The sequence below is a fragment of the Colias croceus genome, chromosome 18 (assembly GCF_905220415.1).
Source record: "Colias croceus chromosome 18, ilColCroc2.1".
Classification (NCBI taxonomy): Eukaryota; Metazoa; Arthropoda; class Insecta; order Lepidoptera; family Pieridae; genus Colias; species Colias croceus.
The window spans coordinates 7,292,879-7,320,000 of record NC_059554.1 but is presented as its reverse complement, the minus strand read 5'-3'; the positions used below and the strand labels follow the sequence as shown (position 1 = coordinate 7,320,000).

The 27,122-nt window shown below is 42.7% G+C and overlaps 1 protein-coding gene across 1 annotated transcript; it reads right to left on the bottom strand.

The window, feature by feature from the left end:
* Positions 1-926: 926 nt before the first annotated feature.
* Positions 927-18,035, bottom strand: LOC123699914 (fibroin heavy chain-like). Its single transcript, XM_045646962.1, has 6 exons — positions 17,994-18,035; positions 10,895-17,243; positions 9,095-9,286; positions 7,250-9,010; positions 1,299-6,496; positions 927-1,136 (listed from the first exon to the last, which is right to left on the bottom strand). The coding sequence occupies exons 1-6, from the start codon at positions 18,033-18,035 to the stop codon at positions 927-929; spliced, it is 13,752 nt and encodes a 4,583-aa protein (XP_045502918.1).
* Between the last annotated feature and the right edge of the window lie 9,087 nt (positions 18,036-27,122).

Below are 27,122 nucleotides of genomic sequence, written 5' to 3'. Positions count from 1 at the left end.
TATTAAACTTATAAATTAATTATAATATAATAGATATGATAATATATGTTTGGAGAATTAATAAACATAGGTACTTACCAGTTGGCAGTAACTTATACCTATAATCATTCAATTTTTTATTGGAATAGAATAACTATCATCTTAGAAAATAATATAATAGGTAGGTATATAAAATGAATTTGATGACCACAGAGAGCTACAAATTATTATAGTACAAAGGCACCTAATAATAGTGATAAAAAAAATGTAAATTATTGTTTAACCCGATAATATTGGAATCTAAAATGGTTGTAAATTATCCATTTATTGAACATCATATTTGGTTGGAGACTGAAAGTATTCAATATTTTCATTGCTTAGCTATTTCAAGTAGCCTGTTTCTTGTGTTAAATATCTAGGTACTCATCTATTTGCCTTTGCGCCATACCTTCTTATAATTTTTCTGGTTAACATCATCTAACATTTGTGATTTTCTCTTTTAGTTCAGATTTTTGTACTTTATATTTTTACAATGTATTATAATCTAAGTCCCTATCACCTATGATAACTATCTTCCTAAACACCTTTATTATGATGAAATGATTTAATTAGACGGACCAATAAATTTACATATTTGATACTCACACTCACATTGAAACTTTATGTTGGATAATAATTTCTGAACATCTTATAATTTCCCTATTCAGAATTTATACCATTAACATTATAACAAGTTATATGCAATGGACTTAAAAACCTAATCATGTATTTCAAAGATATTGTCATGACCATCACAACAAAAATTAATGTGCCTAACTATGTATATTGTATAGGTAATAATGGGATTAAAAAGAAAGAAAAAATCTTGATGCAAGTCTTAAATTTATTAAAAATTCATAGATGTATCCATATTAATTTAAACAAGTAAATATTAAAGAATAGACTGTTTAACAGTCTGCGCAAGCTCCCTTTCTGCCGACTCTTATGATGAATTGGCGGCGAGATAATTGACAGGCTTGACGTATACGCCCTCTACCGCGGCCGATTGAAGATGCTGAACTAGAAGCAGATGCGGATGCACTTGGCCCTGAACCACCTTCATTGATAACAACTACTTGGGGTCCCTTTTGGTAATAAGGAACATACAGAGGTCCAGACTCATTAAATCCATCAAATGAATCAAGAGGTTGAGGAGAGGATGAGGAAGATGATGAAGATGAAGATGCACTTCCTGGATTTTCTTCATTGATAATAACAATTTGAGGTTCTTGCTTTACAAATGGTGCAAATGAGTTAACTAAAGGAGAATTGGGAGAAACGTTTTCTGCGGATGAAGAAGAAGATGCAGAAGCGCTTGAGCCAGAGCCTCCATTATTGTTAATGACGATGATGTCTTCTCCTGCATTTCCAGAAGCACCTGCTGCAGCAGCGGCTGCTGAGCTGGCACCTTGTCCTTGTTGACCGTTCAAGCCGTTTGATCCGTAGAATCCGGAGCCGTAAAGTCCACCCAATCCATTTCCTTGTGATCCAGAAGCAGATGCAGCACTCGCGGCAGATGATCCTGATCCAGATTCGTTATTGTTCACAATGATAGTGGGTTCTTGATAACCATAAGGCAAGAATTGACCGTATCCAGGGGCATAAGCACCAGGAGCAGCAGCGGAGCTTGAGGCTGATGAAACCGAGCCTCCATTATTGTTAATGACGATAACATCTTCTTCTGCATTTGCAGAAGCACCTGCTGCGGCAGCGGCTGCTGAGCTTGCACTTTGAGAGTTTCCGTTATTGTTGATAATAATGTTTTCTCTTCCTGCAGAACCGAGGCCAGATGATCCCAAACCATAGCCGGCTCCGTTTGATCCGGTGCCATAAAGACCACCCAATCCGTTTCCTTGTGATCCAGAAGCAGATGCAGCGGCTGCTGAGCTTGCACCTTGTCCTTGTTGACCGTTAAGACCGTTCAAGCCGTTCGATCCGTAGAATCCGGATCCGTAAAGTCCATCCAATCCATTTCCTTGTGATCCAGAAGCAGATGCAGCGCTAGCGGCAGATGTGCTTGAGCCAGAGCCTCCATTATTGTTCATGACGATAACTTCTTCTCCTGCATTTCCAGAAGAACCTACTGCGGCAGCGACTGCTGTACTTGCACCTTGTCCTTGTTGACCGTTAAGACCGTTCAAGCCGTTTGGTCCGTAGAATCCGGCTCCGTTCAATCCGGGACCATAAAGTCCACTAAATCCGTTTCCTTGTGATCCAGAAGCAGATGCAGCGCTTGAGGCAGCGGCTGCTGAGCTCGCACCTTGTCCTTGTTGACCGTTAAGACCGTTCAAGCCGTTTGATCCGTAGAATCCGGAGCCGTAAAGTCCACCCAATCCATTTCCAGCAGATGCAGCGCTCGCGGCAGATGATCCTGATCCAGATTCGTTATTGTTCACAATGATAGTGGGTTTTTGATTGCCATAAGGCAAGAATTGACTGTATCCAGGGGCAGCAGCGGAGCTTGAGGCTGATGAAACCGAGCCTCCATTATTGTTAATGATGATAACATCTTCTTCTGCTTTTGCAGAAGCACCTGCTGCGGCAGCGGCTGCAGAGCTTGCACTTTGAGAGTTTCCGTTGTTGTTGATAATAATGTTTTCTCCTCCTGCAGAACCGAGGCCAGATGATCCCAAACCATAGCCAGCTCCGTTTGATTCGGTGCCATAAAGTCCACCCAATCCGTTTCCTTGTGATCCAGAAGCAGATGCAGCGGCTGCTGAGCTTGCACCTTGTCCTTGTTGACCGTAAAGACCGTTCAAGCCGTTCGATCCGTAGAATCCGGAGCCGTAAAGTCCACCCAATCCATTTCCTTGTGATCCAAAAGCAGATGCAGCGCTAGCGGCAGATGTGCTTGAACCAGAGCCTCCATTATTGTTCATGACGATAACTTCTTCTCCTGCATTTCCAGAAGAACCTACTGCGGCAGCGACTGCTGTACTTGCACCTTGTCCTTGTTGACCGTTAAGACCGTTCAAGCCATTTGGTCCGTAGAATCCGGCTCCGTTCAATCCGGGAACATAAAGTCCACCCAATCCGTTTCCTTGTGATCCAGAAGCAGATGCAGCGCTTGAGGCAGCGGCTGCTGTGCTCGCACCTTGTCCTTGTTGACCGTTAAGACCGTTCAAGCCGTTTGATCCGTAGAATCCGGAGCCGTAAAGTCCACCCAATCCATTTCCTTGTGATCCAGAAGCAGATGCAGCACTCGCGGCAGATGATCCTGATCCAGATTCGTTATTGTTCACAATGATAGTGGGTTCTTGATAACCATAAGGCAAGAATTGACCGTATCCAGGGGCATAAGCACCAGGAGCAGCAGCGGAGCTTGAGGATGATGAAACCGAGCCTCCATTATTGTTAATGACGATAACATCTTCTTCTGCATTTGCAGAAGCACCTGCTGCGGCAGCGGCTGCTGAGCTTGCACTTTGAGAGTTTCCGTTATTGTTGATAATAATGTTTTCTCTTCCTGCAGAATCGAGGCCAGATGATCCCAAACCATAGCCGGCTCCGTTTGATCCGGTGCCATAAAGTCCACCCAATCCGTTTCCTTGTGATCCAGAAGCAGATGCAGCGGCTGCTGAGCTTGCACCTTGTCCTTGTTGACCGTTAAGACCGTTCAAGCCGTTTGATCCGTAGAATCCGGAGCCGTAAAGTCCACCCAATCCATTTCCAGCAGATGCAGCGCTCGCGGCAGATGATCCTGATCCAGATTCGTTATTGTTAACAATGATAGTGGGTTCTCGATTGCCATAAGGCAAGAATTGACCGTATCCAGGGGCAGAAGAACCAGGAGCAGCAGCGGAGCTTGAGGCTGATGAAACCGAGCCTCCATTATTGTTAATGACGATAACATCTTCTTCTGCATTTGCAGAAGCACCTGCTGCGGCAGCGGCTGCTGAGCTTGCACTTTGAGAGTTTCCGTTGTTGTTGATAATAATGTTTTCTCTTCCTGCAGAATCGAGGCCAGATGATCCCAAACCATAGCCGGCTCCGTTTGATCCGGTGCCATAAAGTCCACCCAATCCGTTTCCTTGTGATCCAGAAGCAGATGCAGCGGCTGCTGAGCTTGCACCTTGTCCTTGTTGACCGTTAAGACCGTTCAAGCCGTTTGATCCGTAGAATCCGGAGCCGTAAAGTCCACCCAATCCATTTCCAGCAGATGCAGCGCTCGCGGCAGATGATCCTGATCCAGATTCGTTATTGTTAACAATGATAGTGGGTTCTCGATTGCCATAAGGCAAGAATTGACCGTATCCAGGGGCAGAAGAACCAGGAGCAGCAGCGGAGCTTGAGGCTGATGAAACCGAGCCTCCATTATTGTTAATGACGATAACATCTTCTTCTGCATTTGCAGAAGCACCTGCTGCGGCAGCGGCTGCTGAGCTTGCACTTTGAGAGTTTCCGTTGTTGTTGATAATAATGTTTTCTCCTCCTGCAGAACCGAGGCCAGATGATCCGAAACCATAGCCGGCTCCGTTTGGTCCGGTGCCATAAAGTTCACCCAATCCGTTTCCTTGTGATCCAGAAGCAGATGCAGCGCTAGCGGCAGATGTGCCTGAGCCAGAGCCTCCATTATTGTTCATGACGATAACTTCTTCTCCTGCATTTCCAGAAGAACCTGCAGCGGCAGCGACTGCTGTACTTGCACCTTGTCCTTGTTGACCGTTAAGACCGTTCAAGCCGTTTGGTCCGTAGAATCTGGCTCCGTTCAATCCGGGACCATAAAGTCCACCCAATCCGTTTCCTTGTGATCCAGAAGCAGATGCAGCGCTTGAGGCAACGGCTGCTGAGCTCGCACCTTGACCTTGTTGACCGTTAAGTCCACCCAATCCATTTCCTTGTGATCCAGCAGATGCAGCGCTCGCGGCAGATGATCCTGATCCAGATTCGTAATTGTTCACAATGATAGTGGGTTCTTGATTGCCATAAGGCAAGAATTGACCGTATCCAGGGACAGAAGCACCAGAAGCAGCGGCAGCGGCTGCTGAGCTTGCGCTTTGAGAGTTTCCGTTGTTGTTGATAATAATGTTTTCTCCTCCTGCAGAACCGAGGCCAGCAGATCCCAATCCATAGGCACCACCATAGAGACCAGAAGCTCCTGAAGCGGCAGATGCAGCGGCTGCTGAGCTTGCACCTTGTCCTTGCTGACCGTTAAGACCATTCAAGCCGTTTGAACCGTAGGTTTCGGAGCCGTAAAGTCCACCCAATCCATATCCTTGTGATCCAGAAGCAGACGCAGCGCTTGCGGCAGATGATTCTGATCCAGATTCGTTATTGTTCACAATGATAGTGGGTTTTTGATTACCATAAGGCAAGAATTGACCGTATCCAGGATTAGAAGAACCAGAAGCACCTGCTGCGGCAGCAGCTGCTGAGCTTGTGCCTTGAGAGTTTCCGTTGTTGTTGATAATAATATTTTCTTGTCCTGCAGAACCGAGGCCAGAAGATCCTGAGGTGGCAGCTGCAGCAGCTGCTGAGCTGACACCTTGTCCTTGCTGACCGTTAAGACCGTTCAAGCCGTTTGATCCGTAGAATCTGGCTCCGTTCAATCCGGGGCCATTAAGTCCACCCAATCCGTTTCCTTGTGACCCAGAAGCAGATGCAGCGCTTGCGGCAGCGGCTGCTGAACTTGGACCTTGTCCTTGTTGACCGTTAAGACCGTTCAAGTTGTTTGAACCGTAGGTTCCGGAGCCGTAAAGTCCACCCAATCCATTTCCTTGTGATCTAGAAGCAGATGCAGCGCTTGCGTCAGCGGCTGCTGAGCTTGGACCTTGTCCTTGTTGACCGTTAAGACCGTTCAAGTTGTTTGAACCGTAGGTTCCGGAGCCGTAAAGTCCACCCAATCCATTTCCTTGTGATCCAGCAGATGCAGCGCTCGCGGCAGATGATCCTGATCCAGATTCGTTATTGTTCACAATGATAGTGGGTTCTAGATTGCCATAAGGCAAGAATTGACCGTATCCAGGGGCAGAAGCACCAGGAGCAGCAGCGGAGCTTGAGGCTGAAGAAACCGAGCCTCCATTATTGTTAATGACGATAAAATCTTCTACTGCATTTGCACCTGCTGCGGCAGCGGCTGCGGAGCTTGCGCTTTGAGAGTTTCCGTTGTTGTTGATAATTATGTTTTCTCCTCCTGCAGAAGCGAGGCCAGATGATCCCAAACCATAGCCGGCTCCGTTTGATCCGGTGCCATAAAGTCCACCCAAACCGTTTCCTTGTGATCCAGAAGCAGATGCAGCGGCTGCTGAGCTTGCACCTTGTCCTTGTTGACCGTTAAGACCGTTCAATCCGTTTGAACCGTAGAATCCGGAGCCGTAATGTCCACCCAATCCATTTCCTTGTGATCCAGAAGCAGATGTAGCGCTGGCGGCAGATGTGCCTGAGCCAGAGCCTCCATTATTGTTCATGACGATAACTTCTTCTCCTGCATTTCCAGAAGAACCTGCTGCGGCAGCGACTGCTGTACTTGCACCTTGTCCTTGTTGACCGTTAAGACCGTTCAAGCCGTTTGGTCCGTAGAATCCGGCTCCGTTCAATCCGGGACCATAAAGTCCACTAAATCCGTTTCCTTGTGATCCAGAAGCAGATGCAGCGCTTGCGTCAGCGGCTGCTGAGCTTGGACCTTGTCCTTGTTGACCGTTAAGACCGTTCAAGTTGTTTGAACCGTAGGTTCCGGAGCCGTAAAGTCCACCCAATCCATTTCCTTGTGATCCAGCAGATGCAGCGCTCGCGGCAGATGATCCTGATCCAGATTCGTTATTGTTCACAATGATAGTGGGTTCTAGATTGCCATAAGGCAAGAATTGACCGTATCCAGGGGCAGAAGCACCAGGAGCAGCAGCGGAGCTTGAGGCTGAAGAAACCGAGCCTCCATTATTGTTAATGACGATAAAATCTTCTACTGCATTTGCACCTGCTGCGGCAGCGGCTGCGGAGCTTGCGCTTTGAGAGTTTCCGTTGTTGTTGATAATTATGTTTTCTCCTCCTGCAGAAGCGAGGCCAGATGATCCCAAACCATAGCCGGCTCCGTTTGATCCGGTGCCATAAAGTCCACCCAAACCGTTTCCTTGTGATCCAGAAGCAGATGCAGCGGCTGCTGAGCTTGCACCTTGTCCTTGTTGACCGTTAAGACCGTTCAATCCGTTTGAACCGTAGAATCCGGAGCCGTAATGTCCACCCAATCCATTTCCTTGTGATCCAGAAGCAGATGTAGCGCTGGCGGCAGATGTGCCTGAGCCAGAGCCTCCATTATTGTTCATGACGATAACTTCTTCTCCTGCATTTCCAGAAGAACCTGCTGCGGCAGCGACTGCTGTACTTGCACCTTGTCCTTGTTGACCGTTAAGACCGTTCAAGCCGTTTGGTCCGTAGAATCCGGCTCCGTTCAATCCGGGACCATAAAGTCCACTAAATCCGTTTCCTTGTGATCCAGAAGCAGATGCAGCGCTTGAGGCAACGGCTGCTGAGCTCGCACCTTGACTTTGTTGACCGTTAAGTCCACCCAATCCATTTCCTTGTGATCCAGCAGATGCAGCGCTCGCGGCAGATGATCCTGATCCAGATTCGTTATTGTTAAATATGATAGTGGGTTCTTGATTGCCATAAGGCAAAAATTGACCGTATCCAGGGACAGAAGCACCAGAAGCAGCGGCAGCGGCTGCTGAGCTTGCGCTTTGAGAGTTTCCGTTGTTGTTGATAATAATGTTTTCTCCTCCTGCAGAACCGAGGCCAGCAGATCCCAATCCATAGGCACCACCATAGAGACCAGAAGCTCCTGAAGCGGCAGATGAGGCGGCTGCTGAGCTTGCACCTTGTCCTTGTTGACCGTTAAGACCATTCAAGCCGTTTGTTCCGTAGAATCTGGCTCCGTTCAATCCGGGACCATAAAGTCCACCCAATCCGTTTCCTTGTGATCCAGAAGCAGATGCAGCGCTTGAGGCAACGGCTGCTGAGCTCGCACCTTGACTTTGTTGACCGTTAAGTCCACCCAATCCATTTCCTTGTGATCCAGCAGATGCAGCGCTCGCGGCAGATGATCCTGATCCAGATTCGTTATTGTTAAATATGATAGTGGGTTCTTGATTGCCATAAGGCAAAAATTGACCGTATCCAGGGACAGAAGCACCAGAAGCAGCGGCAGCGGCTGCTGAGCTTGCGCTTTGAGAGTTTCCGTTGTTGTTGATAATAATGTTTTCTCCTCCTGCAGAACCGAGGCCAGCAGATCCCAATCCATAGGCACCACCATAGAGACCAGAAGCTCCTGAAGCGGCAGATGAGGCGGCTGCTGAGCTTGCACCTTGTCCTTGTTGACCGTTAAGACCATTCAAGCCGTTTGAACCGTAGGTTCTGGAGCCGTAAAGTCCACCCAATCCATTTCCTTGTGATCCAGCAGATGCAGTGCTCGCGGCGGATGATCCTAATCCAGATTCGTTATTGTTCACAATGATAGTGGGTTCTTGATTGCCATAAGGCAAGAATTGACCGTAGCCAGGGGCAGAACCACCAGGAGCAGCAGCGGAGCTTGAGGCTGATGAAAACGAGCCTCCATTATTGTTAATGACGACAACATCTTCTTCTGCATTTGCAGAAGCACTAGCTGCGGCAGCGGCTGCTGAGCTTGCGCTTTGAGAGTTTCCGTTGTTGTTAATAATTATGTTTTCTCCTCCTGCAGAACCGAGGCCAGATGATCCTAAACCATAGCCGGCTCCGTTTGATCCGGTGCCATAAAGTCCACCCAAACCGTTTCCTTGTGATCCAGAAGCAGATGCAGCGGCTGCTGAGCTTGAACCTTGTCCTTGTTGACCGTTAAGACCGTTCAATCCGTTTGAACCGTAGAATCCGGAGCCGTAATGTCCACCCAATCCATTTCCTTGTGATCCAGAAGCAGATGCAGCGCTAGCGGCAGATGTGCCTGAGCCAGAGCCTCCATTATTGTTAATGACGACAACATCTTCTTCTGCATTTGCAGAAGCACTAGCTGCGGCAGCAGCTGCTGAGCTTGCGCTTTGAGAGTTTCCGTTGTTGTTGATAATAATGTTTTCTCCTCCTGCAGAACCGAGGCCAGATGATCCAAAACCATAGCCAGCTCCGTTTGATCCGGAGCCATTAAGTCCACCCAATCCGTTTCCTTGTGATCCAGAAGCAGATGCAGCGCTAGCGGCAGATGTGCCTGAGCCAGAGCCTCCATTATTGTTCATGACGATAACTTCTTCTCCTGCATTTCCAGAAGAACCTGCAGCGGCAGCGACTGCTGTACTTGCACCTTGTCCTTGTTGACCGTTAAGACCGTTCAAGCCGTTTGGTCCGTAGAATCTGGCTCCGTTCAATCCGGGACCATAAAGTCCACCCAGTCCGTTTCCTTGTGATCCAGAAGCAGATGCAGCGCTTGAGGCAACGGCTGCTGAGCTCGCACCTTGACCTTGTTGACCGTTAAGTCCACCCAATCCATTTCCTTGTGATCCAGCAGATGCAGCGCCCGCGGCAGATGATCCTGATCCAGATTCGTTATTGTTAAAAATGATAGTGGGTTCTTGATTGCCATAAGGCAAGAATTGACCGTATCCAGGGACAGAAGCACCAGAAGCAGCGGCAGCGGCTGCTGAGCTTGCGCTTTGAGAGTTTCCGTTGTTGTTGATAATAATGTTTTCTCCTCCTGCAGAACCGAGGCCAGCAGATCCCAATCCATAGGCACCACCATAGAGACCAGAAGCTCCTGAAGCGGCAGATGCAGCGGCTGCTGAGCTTGCACCTTGTCCTTGTCGACCGTTAAGACCATTCAAGCCGTTTGAACCGTAGGTTCCAGAGCCGTAAAGTCCACCCAATCCATATCCTTGTGATCCAGAAGCAGACGCAGCGCTCGCGGCAGATGATTCTGATCCAGATTCGTTATTGTTCACAATGATAGTGGGTTTTTGATTACCATAAGGCAAGAATTGACCGTATCCAGGGTTAGAAGAACCAGAAGCACCTGCTGCGGCAGCAGCTGCTGAGCTTGTGCCTTGAGAGTTTCCGTTGTTGTTGATAATAATATTTTCTTGTCCTGCAGAACCGAGGCCAGAAGATCCTGAGGTGGCAGCTGCAGCAGCTGCTGAGCTGACACCTTGTCCTTGCTGACCGTTAAGACCGTTCAAGCCGTTTGATCCGTAGAATCTGGCTCCGTTCAATCCGGGGCCATTAAGTCCACCCACTCCGTTTCCTTGTGATCCAGAAGCAGATGCAGCGCTTGCGGCAGCGGCTGCTGAGCTTGGAATTTGTCCTTGTTGACCGTTAAGACCGTTCAAGTTGTTTGAACCGTAGGTTCTGGAGCCGTAAAGTCCACCCAATCCATTTCCTTGTGATCTAGAAGCAGATGCAGCGCTTGCGGCAGCGGCTGCTGAGCTTGGACCTTGTCCTTGTTGACCGTTAAGACCGTTCAAGCCGTTTGATCCGTAGAATCCGGAGCCGTAAAGTCCACCCAATCCATTTCCTTGTGATCCAGCAGATGCAGTGCTCGCGGCGGATGATCCTAATCCAGATTCGTTATTGTTCACAATGATAGTGGGTTCTTGATTGCCATAAGGCAAGAATTGACCGTAGCCAGGGGCAGAACCACCAGGAGCAGCAGCGGAGCTTGAGGCTGATGAAAACGAGCCTCCATTATTGTTAATGACGACAACATCTTCTTCTGCATTTGCAGAAGCACTAGCTGCGGCAGCGGCTGCTGAGCTTGCGCTTTGAGAGTTTCCGTTGTTGTTGATAATAATGTTTTCTCCTCCTGCAGAACCGAGGCCAGATGATCCAAAACCATAGCCAGCTCCGTTTGATCCGGAGCCATAAAGTCCACCCAATCCGTTTCCTTGTGATCCAGAAGCAGATGCAGCGCTAGCGGCAGATGTGCCTGAGCCAGAGCCTCCATTATTGTTCATGACGATAACTTCTTCTCCTGCATTTCCAGAAGAACCTGCAGCGGCAGCGACAGCTGTACTTGCACCTTGTCCTTGTTGACCGTTAAGACCGTTCAAGCCGTTTGGTCCGTAGAATCTGGCTCCGTTCAATCCGGGACCATAAAGTCCACCCAGTCCGTTTCCTTGTGATCCAGAAGCAGATGCAGCGCTTGAGGCAACGGCTGCTGAGCTCGCACCTTGACCTTGTTGACCGTTAAGTCCACCCAATCCATTTCCTTGTGATCCAGCAGATGCAGCGCTCGCGGCAGATGATCCTGATCCAGATTCGTTATTGTTAAAAATGATAGTGGGTTCTTGATTGCCATAAGGCAAGAATTGACCGTATCCAGGGACAGAAGCACCAGAAGCAGCGGCAGCGGCTGCTGAGCTTGCGCTTTGAGAGTTTCCGTTGTTGTTGATAACAATGTTTTCTCCTCCTGCAGAACCGAGGCCAGCAGATCCCAATTCATAGGCACCACCATAGAGACCAGAAGCTTGTTGACCGTTAAGACCATTCAAGCCGTTTGAACCGTAGGTTCCAGAGCCGTAAAGTCCACCCAATCCATATCCTTGTGATCCAGAAGCAGACGCAGCGCTTGCGGCAGATGATTCTGATCCAGATTCGTTATTGTTCACAATGATAGTGGGTTTTTGATTACCATAAGGCAAGAATTGACCGTATCCAGGGTTAGAAGAACCAGAAGCACCTGCTGCGGCAGCAGCTGCTGAGCTTGTGCCTTGAGAGTTTCCGTTGTTGTTGATAATAATATTTTCTTGTCCTGCAGAACCGAGGCCAGAAGATCCTGAGGTGGCAGCTGCAGCAGCTGCTGAGCTGACACCTTGTCCTTGCTGACCGTTAAGACCGTTCAAGCCGTTTGATCCGTAGAATCTGGCTCCGTTCAATCCGGGGCCATTAAGTCCACCCACTCCGTTTCCTTGTGATCCAGAAGCAGATGCAGCGCTTGCGGCAGCGGCTGCTGAGCTCGGACCTTGTCCTTGTTGACCGTTAAGACCGTTCAAGTTGTTTGAACCGTAGGTTCCGGAGCCGTAAAGTCCACCCAATCCATTTCCTTGTGATCTAGAAGCAGATGCAGCGCTTGCGGCAGCGGCTGCTGAGCTTGGACCTTGTCCTTGTTGACCGTTAAGACCGTTCAAGTTGTTTGAACCGTAGGTTCCGGAGCCGTAAAGTCCACCCAATCCATTTCCTTGTGATCCAGCAGATGCAGCGCTCGCGGCAGATGATCCTGATCCAGATTCGTTATTGTTCACAATGATAGTGGGTTCTTGATTGCCATAAGGCAAGAATTGACCGTATCCTGGGGCAGAAGCACCAGGAGCAGCAGCGGAGCTTGAGGCTGATGAAACCGAGCCTCCATTATTGTTAATGACGACAACATCTTCTTCTGCATTCGCAGAAGCACTAGCTGCGGCAGCGGCTGCTGAGCTTGCGCTTTGAGAGTTTCCGTTGTTGTTGATAAAAATGTTTTCTCCTCCTGCAGAACCGAGGCCAGATGATCCAAAACCATAGCCAGCTCCGTTTGATCCGGAGCCATAAAGTCCACCCAATCCGTTTCCTTGTGATCCAGAAGCAGATGAAGCGCTAGCGGCAGATGTGCCTGAGCCAGAGCCTCCATTATTGTTCATGACGATAACTTCTTCTCCTGCATTTCCAGAAGAACCTGCAGCGGCAGCGACAGCTGTACTTGCACCTTGTCCTTGTTGACCGTTAAGACCGTTCAAGCCGTTTGGTCCGTAGAATCTGGCTCCGTTCAATCCGGGACCATAAAGTCCACCCAGTCCGTTTCCTTGTGATCCAGAAGCAGATGCAGCGCTTGAGGCAACGGCTGCTGAGCTCGCACCTTGACCTTGTTGACCGTTAAGTCCACCCAATCCATTTCCTTGTGATCCAGCAGATGCAGCGCTCGCGGCAGATGATCCTGATCCAGATTCGTTATTGTTCACAATGATAGTGGGTTCTTGATTGCCATAAGGCAAGAATTGACCGTATCCAGGGACAGAAGCACCAGAAGCAGCGGCAGCGGCTGCTGAGCTTGCGCTTTGAGAGTTTCCGTTGTTGTTGATAATAATGTTTTCTCCTCCTGCAGAACCGAGGCCAGCAGATCCCAATCCATAGGCACCACCATAGAAACCAGAAGCTTGTTGACCGTTAAGACCATTCAAGCCGTTTGAACCGTAGGTTCCAGAGCCGTAAAGTCCACCCAATCCATATCCTTGTGATCCAGAAGCAGACGCAGCGCTTGCGGCAGATGATTCTGATCCAGATTCGTTATTGTTCACAATGATAGTGGGTTTTTGATTACCATAAGGCAAGAATTGACCGTATCCAGGGTTAGAAGAACCAGAAGCACCTGCTGCGGCAGCAGCTGCTGAGCTTGTGCCTTGAGAGTTTCCGTTGTTGTTGATAATAATATTTTCTTGTCCTGCAGAACCGAGGCCAGAAGATCCTGAGGTGGCAGCTGCAGCAGCTGCTGAGCTGACACCTTGTCCTTGCTGACCGTTAAGACCGTTCAAGCCGTTTGATCCGTAGAATCTGGCTCCGTTCAATCCGGGGCCATTAAGTCCACCCACTCCGTTTCCTTGTGATCCAGAAGCAGATGCAGCGCTTGCGGCAGCGGCTGCTGAGCTCGGACCTTGTCCTTGTTGACCGTTAAGACCGTTCAAGTTGTTTGAACCGTAGGTTCCGGAGCCGTAAAGTCCACCCAATCCATTTCCTTGTGATCTAGAAGCAGATGCAGCGCTTGCGGCAGCGGCTGCTGAGCTTGGACCTTGTCCTTGTTGACCGTTAAGACCGTTCAAGTTGTTTGAACCGTAGGTTCCGGAGCCGTAAAGTCCACCCAATCCATTTCCTTGTGATCCAGCAGATGCAGCGCTCGCGGCAGATGATCCTGATCCAGATTCGTTATTGTTCACAATGATAGTGGGTTCTTGATTGCCATAAGGCAAGAATTGACCGTATCCTGGGGCAGAAGCACCAGGAGCAGCAGCGGAGCTTGAGGCTGATGAAACCGAGCCTCCATTATTGTTAATGACGACAACATCTTCTTCTGCATTCGCAGAAGCACTAGCTGCGGCAGCGGCTGCTGAGCTTGCGCTTTGAGAGTTTCCGTTGTTGTTGATAAAAATGTTTTCTCCTCCTGCAGAACCGAGGCCAGATGATCCAAAACCATAGCCAGCTCCGTTTGATCCGGAGCCATAAAGTCCACCCAATCCGTTTCCTTGTGATCCAGAAGCAGATGCAGCGCTAGCGGCAGATGTGCCTGAGCCAGAGCCTCCATTATTGTTCATGACGATAACTTCTTCTCCTGCATTTCCAGAAGAACCTGCAGCGGCAGCGACTACTGTACTTGCACCTTTCCCTTGTTGACCGTTAAGACCGTTCAAGCCGTTTGGTCCGTAGAATCTGGCTCCGTTCAATCCGGGACCATAAAGTCCACCCAATCCGTTTCCTTGTGATCCAGAAGCAGATGCAGCGCTTGAGGCAACGGCTGCTGAGCTCGCACCTTGACCTTGTTGACCGTTAAGTCCACCCAATCCATTTCCTTGTGATCCAGCAGATGCAGCGCTCGCGGCAGATGATCCTGATCCAGATTCGTTATTGTTCACAATGATAGTGGGTTCTTGATTGCCATAAGGCAAGAATTGACCGTATCCAGGGACAGAAGCACCAGAAGCAGCGGCAGCGGCTGCTGAGCTTGCGCTTTGAGAGTTTCCGTTGTTGTTGATAATAATGTTTTCTCCTCCTGCAGAACCGAGGCCAGCAGATCCCAATCCATAGGCACCACCATAGAAACCAGAAGCTTGTTGACCGTTAAGACCATTCAAGCCGTTTGAACCGTAGGTTCCAGAGCCGTAAAGTCCACCCAATCCATATCCTTGTGATCCAGAAGCAGACGCAGCGCTTGCGGCAGATGATTCTGATCCAGATTCGTTATTGTTCACAATGATAGTGGGTTTTTGATTACCATAAGGCAAGAATTGACCGTATCCAGGGTTAGAAGAACCAGAAGCACCTGCTGCGGCAGCAGCTGCTGATCTTGTGCCTTGAGAGTTTCCGTTGTTGTTGATAATAATATTTTCTTGTCCTGCAGAACCGAGGCCAGAAGATCCTGAGGTGGCAGCTGCAGCAGCTGCTGAGCTGACACCTTGTCCTTGCTGACCGTTAAGACCGTTCAAGCCGTTTGATCCGTAGAATCTGGCTCCGTTCAATCCGGGGCCATTAAGTCCACCCACTCCGTTTCCTTGTGATCCAGAAGCAGATGCAGCGCTTGCGGCAGCGGCTGCTGAGCTCGGACCTTGTCCTTGTTGACCGTTAAGACCGTTCAAGTTGTTTGAACCGTAGGTTCCGGAGCCGTAAAGTCCACCCAATCCATTTCCTTGTGATCTAGAAGCAGATGCAGCGCTTGCGGCAGCGGCTGCTGAGCTTGGACCTTGTCCTTGTTGACCGTTAAGACCGTTCAAGTTGTTTGAACCGTAGGTTCCGGAGCCGTAAAGTCCACCCAATCCATTTCCTTGTGATCCAGCAGATGCAGCGCTCGCGGCAGATGATCCTGATCCAGATTCGTTATTGTTCACAATGATAGTGGGTTCTTGATTGCCATAAGGCAAGAATTGACCGTATCCTGGGGCAGAAGCACCAGGAGCAGCAGCGGAGCTTGAGGCTGATGAAACCGAGCCTCCATTATTGTTAATGACGACAACATCTTCTTCTGCATTCGCAGAAGCACTAGCTGCGGCAGCGGCTGCTGAGCTTGCGCTTTGAGAGTTTCCGTTGTTGTTGATAAAAATGTTTTCTCCTCCTGCAGAACCGAGGCCAGATGATCCAAAACCATAGCCAGCTCCGTTTGATCCGGAGCCATAAAGTCCACCCAATCCGTTTCCTTGTGATCCAGAAGCAGATGCAGCGCTAGCGGCAGATGTGCCTGAGCCAGAGCCTCCATTATTGTTCATGACGATAACTTCTTCTCCTGCATTTCCAGAAGAACCTGCAGCGGCAGCGACTACTGTACTTGCACCTTTCCCTTGTTGACCGTTAAGACCGTTCAAGCCGTTTGGTCCGTAGAATCTGGCTCCGTTCAATCCGGGACCATAAAGTCCACCCAATCCGTTTCCTTGTGATCCAGAAGCAGATGCAGCGCTTGAGGCAACGGCTGCTGAGCTCGCACCTTGACCTTGTTGACCGTTAAGTCCACCCAATCCATTTCCTTGTGATCCAGCAGATGCAGCGCTCGCGGCAGATGATCCTGATCCAGATTCGTTATTGTTCACAATGATAGTGGGTTCTTGATTGCCATAAGGCAAGAATTGACCGTATCCAGGGACAGAAGCACCAGAAGCAGCGGCAGCGGCTGCTGAGCTTGCGCTTTGAGAGTTTCCGTTGTTGTTGATAATAATGTTTTCTCCTCCTGCAGAACCGAGGCCAGCAGATCTCAATCCATAGGCACCACCATAGAGACCAGAAGCTCCTGAAGCGGCAGACGCAGCGGCTGCTGAGCTTGCACCTTGTCCTTGTCGACCGTTAAGACCGTTCAAGCCGTTTGAACCGTAGGTGCCGGAGCCGTAAAGTCCACCCAATCCATTTCCTTGTGATCCAGAAGTAGACGCAGCGCTCGCGGCAGATGATTCTGATCCAGATTCGTTATTGTTCACAATGATAGTAGGTTCTTGATTGCCATATGGCAAGAATTCACCCATTAGGCCTGCTGCTGCCTGTCCACTCAATGAGTTGTATGGCCCTGTGGTTCCAGATCCAGCAGTAGAGCTAGCGGCAGAGGCGCTTGAGCCTGAACCAGCGCCTCCGTTGTTGTTAATGATGATGTTCCCGAGGCCAGAAGCACCGGCGGGGGTAACGGCAGCAGCTGCTGAGTTTGCACCGAGCCTTTGTTGACCATTAAGACCGTTCAAACCGTTTGCTCTATACAAACTGGCACCCAATCCGTTTCCTGTTGGACCTGAACTAGCTGATGATGAGGCAGCAGTAGTTTCAGCTTCAGCAGATGATCCTGATTGACCTTTCTTTTTAATAAGAACATCTTCTTCCCATATAGTTTCGTGTCCGGATGCGTCGGTTTTAATAACGAGAGTTCTCACCTTTACGTCATCTCCAGTTACATCTTTATCTATATCGCCAAATGCTTCGTACTCTTTTGTCGTTGTCGATTTCTCGATTATATTTCCGGTTTGGTCGTATTCAAATTCATCAGTTTCATTAAAGTTCTTTGTCTCTAGTCTGCCTAATTTGATTTCATTTGACAATGCATCGTCAATTGCATCTGCAGTAACATACTGAAAATGAAAATAAATGGTTATTTACATATTGTTATAACTTTACCAAATAACTTTTGCCTAGTATAATAATACTTCAATATTTATTAACCGACTTCAAAAAAAAGGAGGAGGTTATCAATTCGGCCGGTATATTTTTTTTTTTTTTTTTTATGTATGTACACCGATTACTCCGAGGTTTCTGAACCGATTTACGTGATTGTTTTTTTGTTCGATGCGGGATGGTGTCGAATTGGTCCCATAAAAATTTTATTCGGATAGGCCCAGTAGTTTTTATTTTATGAGCATTTTTGTCTGTAGGTATTTGTAAATTTTGCAAGTGCAAGTTTGAAGTCGGTTGTTTTTAACGCAGTTATCACTTGTCTTTGTTTGTTTAACACTTTTATGTCTTTAATACATGCGGAGACAAATTAATCGAACCAAATCATTCTGATGTTCCATCCAATTACAAATTTTGTTATTTTTAGGTATAGCAGCAACAGTAACATCGCGTTTGAAAATTTCAACTGTCTAACTATGACGGTTTCGAGCCTGATGGCTGGAAACTTGGAAAGACAAACAGACAGCAGTCTTATAGAATTTCAAAGTTCAATACATTTTCGAACATTTAACAAAATTCTTGTGGTACTTTGGAACTTTATACATAGTTCCATTTAAATATAATCCACCAAGAAACATTTTCAGGTGTATTTAAATATTTGGGTAGCTACAACCCAAAAATAAAAGAAGTGAATAAAACATGTTGCTTACCTGCAGTGCGCAGCACAGGATCACGAAGAATGCGACTCTCATTTTTTGAGAGTTGTCGCTGAACTGATGCCTTCACTCTGATCGAGGACCCCTTTTATACTTAAATTGTTTACAAGATTCAACTATAATTTTACGTCAATTTAATTTTCAAAGCACTTAAATAAATATTGATCATTGTAGAATAAAAATATCATTTTAATAAAAGAAAACAAATGAGCCTTGCAATTTCGAACAATACGTCTCAATTAGAGCTTGATTATTATTATTTCGCACAATTTTTATTTTTTTATGTTGTAAGGATTTTTGACAGTAAATCCTGATGACATACAAGAGAATATGTTTAATACATATATCTCACTAGCTTTCCACCCGCAGCTTCGCCCGCGCAGTCAAAGAAAAACCCGCATAGTTCCCGTTCCCATGGGATTTCCAGGATAAAACCTCTTATTTCCCGGAGTAAAAAGTAGCCTATGTCCTTTCTCGGGTATCAAAATATCTCTATACCAAATTTCATGCAAATTGGTTCAGTACCTAGTTAAGGCCTGATTGAGTAAGAGACAGACAGACAGAGTTACTTTCGCATTTATAATATTAGTATGGATTAATTATTTATTATTCTGATAAATTTGTAGTACTATATGTTAATAGAAGAGCCTATGACCTTCCTGTATAATAATGGTGACATGCGTCGCTTTTAATAAATGTTCGACAGTTTCAATTTAAATTGATTATTTTCACTGTTATTTTTTGTTATTATTATCATTTTACACTTATTTAAATACACTAGCTGCGTTTCGCGGTTTCAGCCGCATGACTCCTGTCTTAGCGTAATGATAAGTAGGTAAGTATATTCATAAGCCTTCCTCGATAAATCAACACCGAAAGAACTTTGCCAATCGGACCAGCAGTTACTGAGATTAGCGCGTTCAAATAAACAAACAAACTCTTCAGCTTTATAATATTAAGTAGGTATAGATTTAAAATGAAACTAGAGTATCTTACGTGACCACACAAGCGATTTTTTTGTTCTTAGATAATGTTGTACCTACTTAATAATATAATTTATTTTTACTAAAACTAACTCACATATTGTTTAATTAGGAGAAATAAATGAAATCCTTTTCGATCATAATAAACATTCAACTTATTAATAACATACAAACATATTTCCACCTAGGTATATCAAAATTGATATCGTCGTTGATGTGGCTTGACGGAACACAGAGGCGGGTTTTGGTCGGTAGGAATCCGACATAACCCACAGCCCTTTCCCCGGAGGCCGTGGGTATCTATGCAAGATTTCCCCACTTAAAAAAAAGGTATATCAAAATTGAACCAACTTTAGGAATACCAAGAAGACTATAATACCATGAAGAAACTGAAATATAATCTCATTTGTATATAAATGTATTAAAACTCAAACTCAGACATTTATTTATTCAATTAGACTTCTTCTAAGTAGAAGCGCTATTGAATCGTCCATATTTTTAAAATTTATCACCGATTCGGAAAGCAGTATCTATGGAGAAAAACCGGCAAGAAACTCCATAACTCCATAGAACTCTTTTAAAATCACGTCAGTATTACAATTTAATTTTACAAAATAATATGTAACTGCATAATATTATAATATCATAATATGCCAAAGAACTGCCCTGTGGTTCTTACTTCTTACGCGTCAACCCTCCATGGGTTTTCATATTCCATAATATATATTTATTTATTTATTAATACTTTATTGCTCTTAGTTACAACAATTGGCGGTCTCGCTATGCAGCGATTTCTTCCAGACCGACCGGACGTACGGAGAGAAGTTAAATTAGAGGAAAGGTGAAGGGTAGAGCATAAATATATATTTATAAAGGAAATAAAACAAATAAATCTATTATCTAAGACTAAACAAATTAACTGCGGGCTGCGTAAAGATATATGTATCCAGATAGTAGGTATATAGGCATTGTATCGTAATAGATACAATATATATTCAGAATCAAATAAGAATACCTATGTTACACAACAATAGTATAATATTCATACATATAATATAAATAATTTATATATAAGTACAGTAATAATTAATAAAGGTACCTCTCTGAACTAGTACATTTTTTATAAGTTTTAAATTTAGCAATACTAAACTCTTTAATATTTATTATTGCAAGGCTTTTTCGCGGTCAATATTTTTTTTTAGCGAAACTATTACAAAAAATCGTTCAAAAAAAATTCTTAAGGTTTCTATAAGATTTATCGTTGCTAAGAAAAATAGATTCCAAAATTTAAAAAATTGTTAGAACATTTTGTAGAGTTCATAACTAAGCGTAAATCGTAATACGCATACAGGTTTATTTTTTTATTTTTATAAGTACCTATATTTAAGACTAGCTTTCTGCTTGCGGCTTTGCCCGCGTTTTCAAAGAAAAACCCGCATAGATCCCGTTCCCGTGGGATTTCCTGGATAAAACCTAGCCTATATTACTCGTGGATAATGTAGCTTTCGAATGGTGAAAGAATTTTTAAAATCGGTCCAGTTGTTTATGAGCCTATTCATTAAAATCAAACAAACAAACAAATAAAGTTTTCCTCTTTATAATATTAGTGTAGATTAAAATAACAAACAAATATAAGTAAATAACAAGCAGAATGCAGACAAATGTTTAGGCGCAAATAATCATACTTTTTTCTGCAGCGCATACCTACTAAGTATATGTAGGTACTTAATTTAATAATGTACTCAGCTTTAACAGTTAATGTGCAAAAGAAGCATTCCATAACAAAACAAAATGTTAGCAGAAAGATTATTTATTATTATTAGCAGAAAATTTTTGCAGAAAATTTTTGTTTACAATCATGTGCTTTTAATATCTGAGCCCTACTATAATAGCCAATACCAAGTTCATCAAAAACGGCCCTGCGGTTTAGGAGTGAACGCCTACTTAACTTGTGAGTAGTCAATGTGTATTCTTTTGCTTTTTTAAAATTTTGCCCGCTATTTAGCAAGCTTACCGCCCGCGGCTTCGCCCTCTTTGTCTACCTAATAAATTACACTCTATCTATAAAAAAACACATCAGAGCATACCTACATAGGGACAGAAAAAGCGACTTCGTTTTATACTATGTAGTGAATATAAGTATACATATTATATATACGTTATTTTTTTTTTAGAGATGATATATTATGTTAATTAATGATCATAAGAATTATCTTCTTTTCTTATCATTGGAATTGACCATGGGACTCTATTAGAACAAAGCCATTATTGCGATGGAGCCCATGATTATTTAAAAAAAATCAGCTGATCAAACATGTAATTACTTTTATTGAGATGTTTTCAATAACAAGCGGTGTAACAAATTAATATTGTTCAACTGCCTATTGTTTACCGCTAAAACAATATTTGCTTTGGGTGATTATCGATTTATATTGGAGTTATTTTTGATATAAATATAAGAATAAACTGTCTTCTGATTATTGATTTCTTGTGTCACGTACCCAGTGGAATCTATTATCTTCTAGAAGAATAACCTTTTTATTGAATACTTTAAAATATTCAATAAAACGCTTTCGTTACTTGGTAGATGAGTATCAGGCATAACTAATTCAGCAAAGTTATTTTTTGCAATAATAAATTCTAATCATCGCCATCGTCTTAGCCATAGGAGATCCACTGCTGGACATAGGTACCTATAGGCCTCCCACGATTATAAAAAAGACGTGTGGCACTCGGGGACTGCCGCGGTAAAGCTATTGCATGCTATGCCTTTGGCCAGTCGAGTAGACTGGTCGAGTAACCTCCTTTTTCGATGGAGGAATTCCACCTTCCTTCCTCCACACTTTCAAGCCACACCTCCGCCCGTCGGAGTGGGGAGCGTGAGGTTTTTTCGTTACGGAATTTCTTGATTCGGTCCCCGCGCTCAAGGCCCGCGATAGAAGATATGCAATAGCTTAAAAGAATCTGATAGGTACCTCCACTACTATCCAATATTTATTCAAATAATTCCGAAAAATCTAAACCACATAATATAGTTTGTAGATAACAGTTTTTTAGAGACGTAGATAATCTATGGTAATGCGGCTTTCGACCTTAGAGCGTTGGTTTAATGCTCTAAGCTTTCAAGTTTCAACCTTATAGTGTTTCTGTTTTTTTTAATGAATTAAAAAACAACCTATCCACGCGTTATAAGTTGAAATAAAAATTAATGGTGATCAGTAGGTAAGAAAAAAATATACTTGTGTTACATTTTTTTGTATAACGGTTCCAAAAGTTCATCAATATCGATGTCGGGAGTCCATAACCGTCATTTTTACAAATAAAGTTTTTTTGTCCAATAAAAAAAAATAAACAATAGTGTAACCTGCCCAAGTATACACTTGCAGTATTATCAATAGGTACCTATTAAAATTTGAATGTAGTCACTACCTAGGTACCACAGATAATAAAATACAATACAGTAGTTCTAACCGAATGAATCTATTTATTTATTTATAAATTGTTTTGATTGTTTTTATCGATTGTTTTGTAAAGTTCTCTTATGGTATCTTTTTAAAACTTATTAGTTATGTCATTATTAACTACCTTAATCCAAGCTGAAATCTGTCAAACCTATTCAGCTGTTTTTGAGTTATAAGGTTTGAAAAACTTATTTTTTTATTTATGTAGATTCATTTAAAACTACGTTAACGAACATAATACCCAATAACATAATTATTTAAAATACAAAAAAATACTATGTTTTATTTAAATAATAGTCACCGGTTTTTTCAAAGACAGGCGTTCGCGACATATTGCAAATTAGTGAAATTCCTTACCCATTCTTCAAACTATTGATAAATTACAATTTCAAACAATGAGTTGCTTAAAACTAAATTATATAGAAAGGGAAATCATTTATACACCAAATAGTATATTTTTAAGGCTCTAGGGTAGAGACAATGTGTTATCCTGTTTTTAATATATTAAGTTCCTTTTTTCCTAAATTACTTAATTTCAAAAAATAGCATTCTGCACTCTGTCCCTACATCTATACTAGCGCCAGGCATAATATGCCTAGCACATGCCACATGCTGAACTTGATCCTTTTTGGCGATACCGAGGCACTTTCATATTACATTGTTTTATTTTATTTCATTTTTTTTTTATTGTTTCCATTTCTTTCTTTGTATGTTTTTGTTTTGCTTTTATTAATGTTTTGTGATGATTGTGTCTTACTGATTGCCAAATAAATGTATTTTCTTTCTTCTTCTTCTTTCTTCTTTCTTTTCTATACTTATCTATACTTTATATTATAAAGCTGAAGAGTTTGTTTGTTTGAACGCGCTAATCTCAGGAAGTATACTGGTCCGATTTGAAAAATTCTTTAGATGTTATATAGCCCATTTACCTATCGAGAAAGGCTATAATTATATTATAATCACGCTAAGACCAACAGGAGCGGTGCAATGCGGGTGAAGCCGCGGAGCACAGCTAGAAATTATAAAATGTTAAGCAAATTTCGTATCTACTTTTTTGTAATGTTGCATTTATGTCCATAGAAAAAAAATATACCACACATATTATTACGTTATAAGCGAATCATAGAGGTCACTTGGGCGCCAAATATTTGTGGAACAAGACTTGAGTCTGTAAATGTTTGGAGAGGTCCGCACACATCGCGGGAGGATCTCGTAAACCGACCCTCTGTTGTCTTTCGTCCTCTTTAAGTCACGTAATTAAGTGAACAAGATTTATTACCGGGATGGATATTTATTTGTATGGAACAGTGTGTAAGGAACTATATTTACACGCTAGAAGATTACGCAAGAGAAAGTTGATAAAAATACAGCAACAGTTTTATTTAATTTCCAATACTGAATTGTTGTGTAAACTACTGGTTAATTAATCATGGCTTTGTCTTGGGACCAGACTAGTAAATAGTAATATAACATAAGTCATAAAATCATGGGATGTTCTTAACCATGTAGAATTGTCAATTGTCATTAAGCTAAGTCTACATTTTTAGCTAAAAAAGCATTCTCATACGCTTAAATGTTACAATGTTAATTTTCAACTACGATAATAAGATGGTATTCGAACCCTCGTCCTCCAGTTATCTAATCACTTCGCCACATTGCTCAAATCAAACAACTGTTGCGAACAAAAAAACAAATGAAGCCCTTAAACCATGCTTTACTTAATCACCATCATAAAGACATCGTCAACTCACTTGTGCCCGGAACTAATCATCTATTTACTTAGCAAATTTATTTCACTGTTTTAATTTTGCAAATCAACCTTAATCCGTTGACATAAAGACTTTGTGGACCTAAAAATATTTTGGGCAGTCGATAGTCGATATTTCGAACTGGACAATAGCCTAAATGCAACCTTATTTCCGGGTATTAGGGGCTATATATTGGTATAGAAAATATTCCGTTACAATTAAAGACTTATTGAATAGTAACAGAAGGTCTATTGCCTTAAAGTTTCAATCAAAAAGTTTAACTGTCAAAGTCTCGAGTACAAAAAAATCAATTTTAGTTTTTATGACCCTAAATGAAGTTATTATAGCTACAATTTGGTAGCTGTTACGTTACGCTCGTTATTTTTATTTACATGTTTTAAGAAATTTCCTTATTTTTGTACTTTTACCTATTAGAAAAATTAATGGCTCTGGCTAAAAATTTGCCAATTTATTAAGAAACGGTTGAAATATTTTTACGAAAAGGTTTTAAATAAAACAACTTTGTACCTATCTCAAACATAAAGATTTTATTTTTTAATCATTCCAGACTTAAAAATACTTAGATGATCTAAGTCAAAATAGGATGATGATCGTATGGTCGGCTTTTTTCGATGCTGGTTACAAGACCCTTCCTTCAAAAATATTGTGAATCTCCGTGTTGAACTCAGAATTCTGAAAAGACATAATATAATAAGGTTAGCTGTAAATAATTTTACAAAAAATAATCAGTAATATATATACCTAACTTCATTTTTAATGTCTACTCATGTATAAATTACACTACCTCTAACAAAGAATATTCCACAACTGTAGATGTATGAAACAATTCAAATGTATAACAATTAACAACCTATTATTACGATATATTAATTATTTGAACCTGACGAATAGGTACTAATAAAAAATATTTTAGTTCTCTTATTCACCACAATCTTAAACTCATCCAAGTACCTAAGTACCTATATGAAAAAAAATGAAAAAATCTTTATTGAAAAAAGTTTTAATATAATACAGTTTAAGTATACATATAACATTTTTACGCCATCAGAAAGTTAGGCAATTTACCAGTTTTTCTTTATAATAGCTTTAAGTTATGGTTGAAGATGGTGCAAGCAGGAAGCCTTGATGCTGATGGAATATCTCCCCGGTTCAGGAACCGTAGCCACCCCTAGCAGAGTGAAAAACGGTACATCGTTTCTTCAGCCATCAGTGCTGGACCTATTGGATAAAATAAAATCATATTAATGGTCTTCAAAATAGTGCTGATAAGTATGCGTGAAGTTTTATAAAGATTTGTATTGTGTACCTACTCATAATGGTATCTAATAAAAGTGTTATTACCAAAAATAATGAAATAAATACAAATAGGTAAGTAATACTCGGTTAATCTCAGTTATTTCCTACACAATTTGAACAGTGGTCAGTTTCAGTTATCGAGACGAGTCCAGCATCTTAATAGCAAGTTGACAAGACTAATTGCAGAATGGTTGGTTAATTGTTCTAGTTTGTCTTGCTATTGTTGTGTTTCAACTCGGTGTGAATTGTTGGAAGTAGCCAGTAGCCTAACTTTGATTGTTCAGTATACTTACTAGGTAGTAGGTACAAAAAATGAATAGGTTTGTTATTTTTTAAACCTATAGGTACATTTTTTAATATTACGAGTGTGAAAGTGATGAATTACATGTGTTTTATAAAATTATGTGTTTTATGTGATCCCTCTTTTTATTAATAATTAATATCATCTATATCTATACATATAATAAATCTGTAGAAGGGTCAATTCTGTACATTGAAAATATTGAAAAAATAAATAGCAGGGGGTGTTACTGGATCGATACCAAACTCAAATATGTGATTAAAAAAATTTTTGTCTGTCTGTCTGTCTGTCTGTCTGTATGTTCAAGCATCACGTGAAAAGTAACGGTTCGATTTCGATGAAACTTGGTATAATTATACCTTATTATCCTGGTCATAAAATAGGATACTTTTTATCCCGGAAAAATACGTAGAAAAAAATAAATCTTAATTTTTCCGCGCGAACGGAGTCGCGGGCGGAAGCTAGTTTATTATACCTTAATACAAATTTATTAAAAAATTCGGTGAGATATACCTACTTATGTAATGAAAAATCGAAATACAATTAATTTTTTGGAGAAAAGTGCCAACTGCTACTTAACACGAAAATTTAAAAAAGTAAAAAATACACGAAATACCTTTCAAACGCTTTTTATTTAAATGAAAAATATGTTTTAAATTGCTTCTTTTCTCATAATATTTTTTCAATATAAATAATAATACTAAGAGTAACGTACATCCCTATAATTTAGAACGTCTTAAGAAATAGGGTTGTCACGCAAGCGTTAACATCCTGTCGTGTGCCATACTTTATGAAGTACCAATCTAAACCCTATATCAAAGAAATAAAGACCAAATTAGATTCATATTAAAAGTATATGGAAATTGGAAACTTCCGCTCGTGTGTCGAACACACGTCGTGTGCATTATGCATTACGCCTTACCAGGTGTATCTTGTCTTAGAATATATTTAAATACTTTTAACTGAAAAAAAGGTATAAAAATACAGAAATATGATAACAAATGTGTTATCAATTATTATTTTTTTCTCTCAATAATCCCAATATCATAAATCGGCAGTGGTCAACCCTGTCAAGTTTTTATATTATGTAATTGAATGATCAGCTGTTTTTGCATGATCGACACATACACATATTATGGAAATGATTTCTGTTCAATTTCGGTTTTTTTTATGCTATTGCATAGCTTCTATCGCGGGCCTTGAGCGCGGGGACCGAATCCAGAAATTTAGTAACGAAAAACCTCACGCTCCCCACTCCAACGGGCGTGGAGGTGTGGCTTGAAGGCATAGCATGCAATATTGATATTTGAACA

Excerpts from the sequence above, each read along its gene's own strand:
- LOC123699914 (XM_045646962.1), bottom strand. The coding sequence starts at position 18,035 with ATGAGAGTCGCATTCTTCGTGATCCTGTGCTGCGCACTGCAG. Across the intron at positions 17,244-17,993 it reads TCCTGTGCTGCGCACTGCAG|TATGTTACTGCAGATGCAAT; the intron begins GTAAGCAACATG and ends TTTCATTTTCAG. Across the intron at positions 9,287-10,894 it reads TAATGGAGGCTCTGGCTCAG|GACAAGGTGCAAGTACAGCA; the intron begins GCACATCTGCCG and ends ACGGTCAACAAG.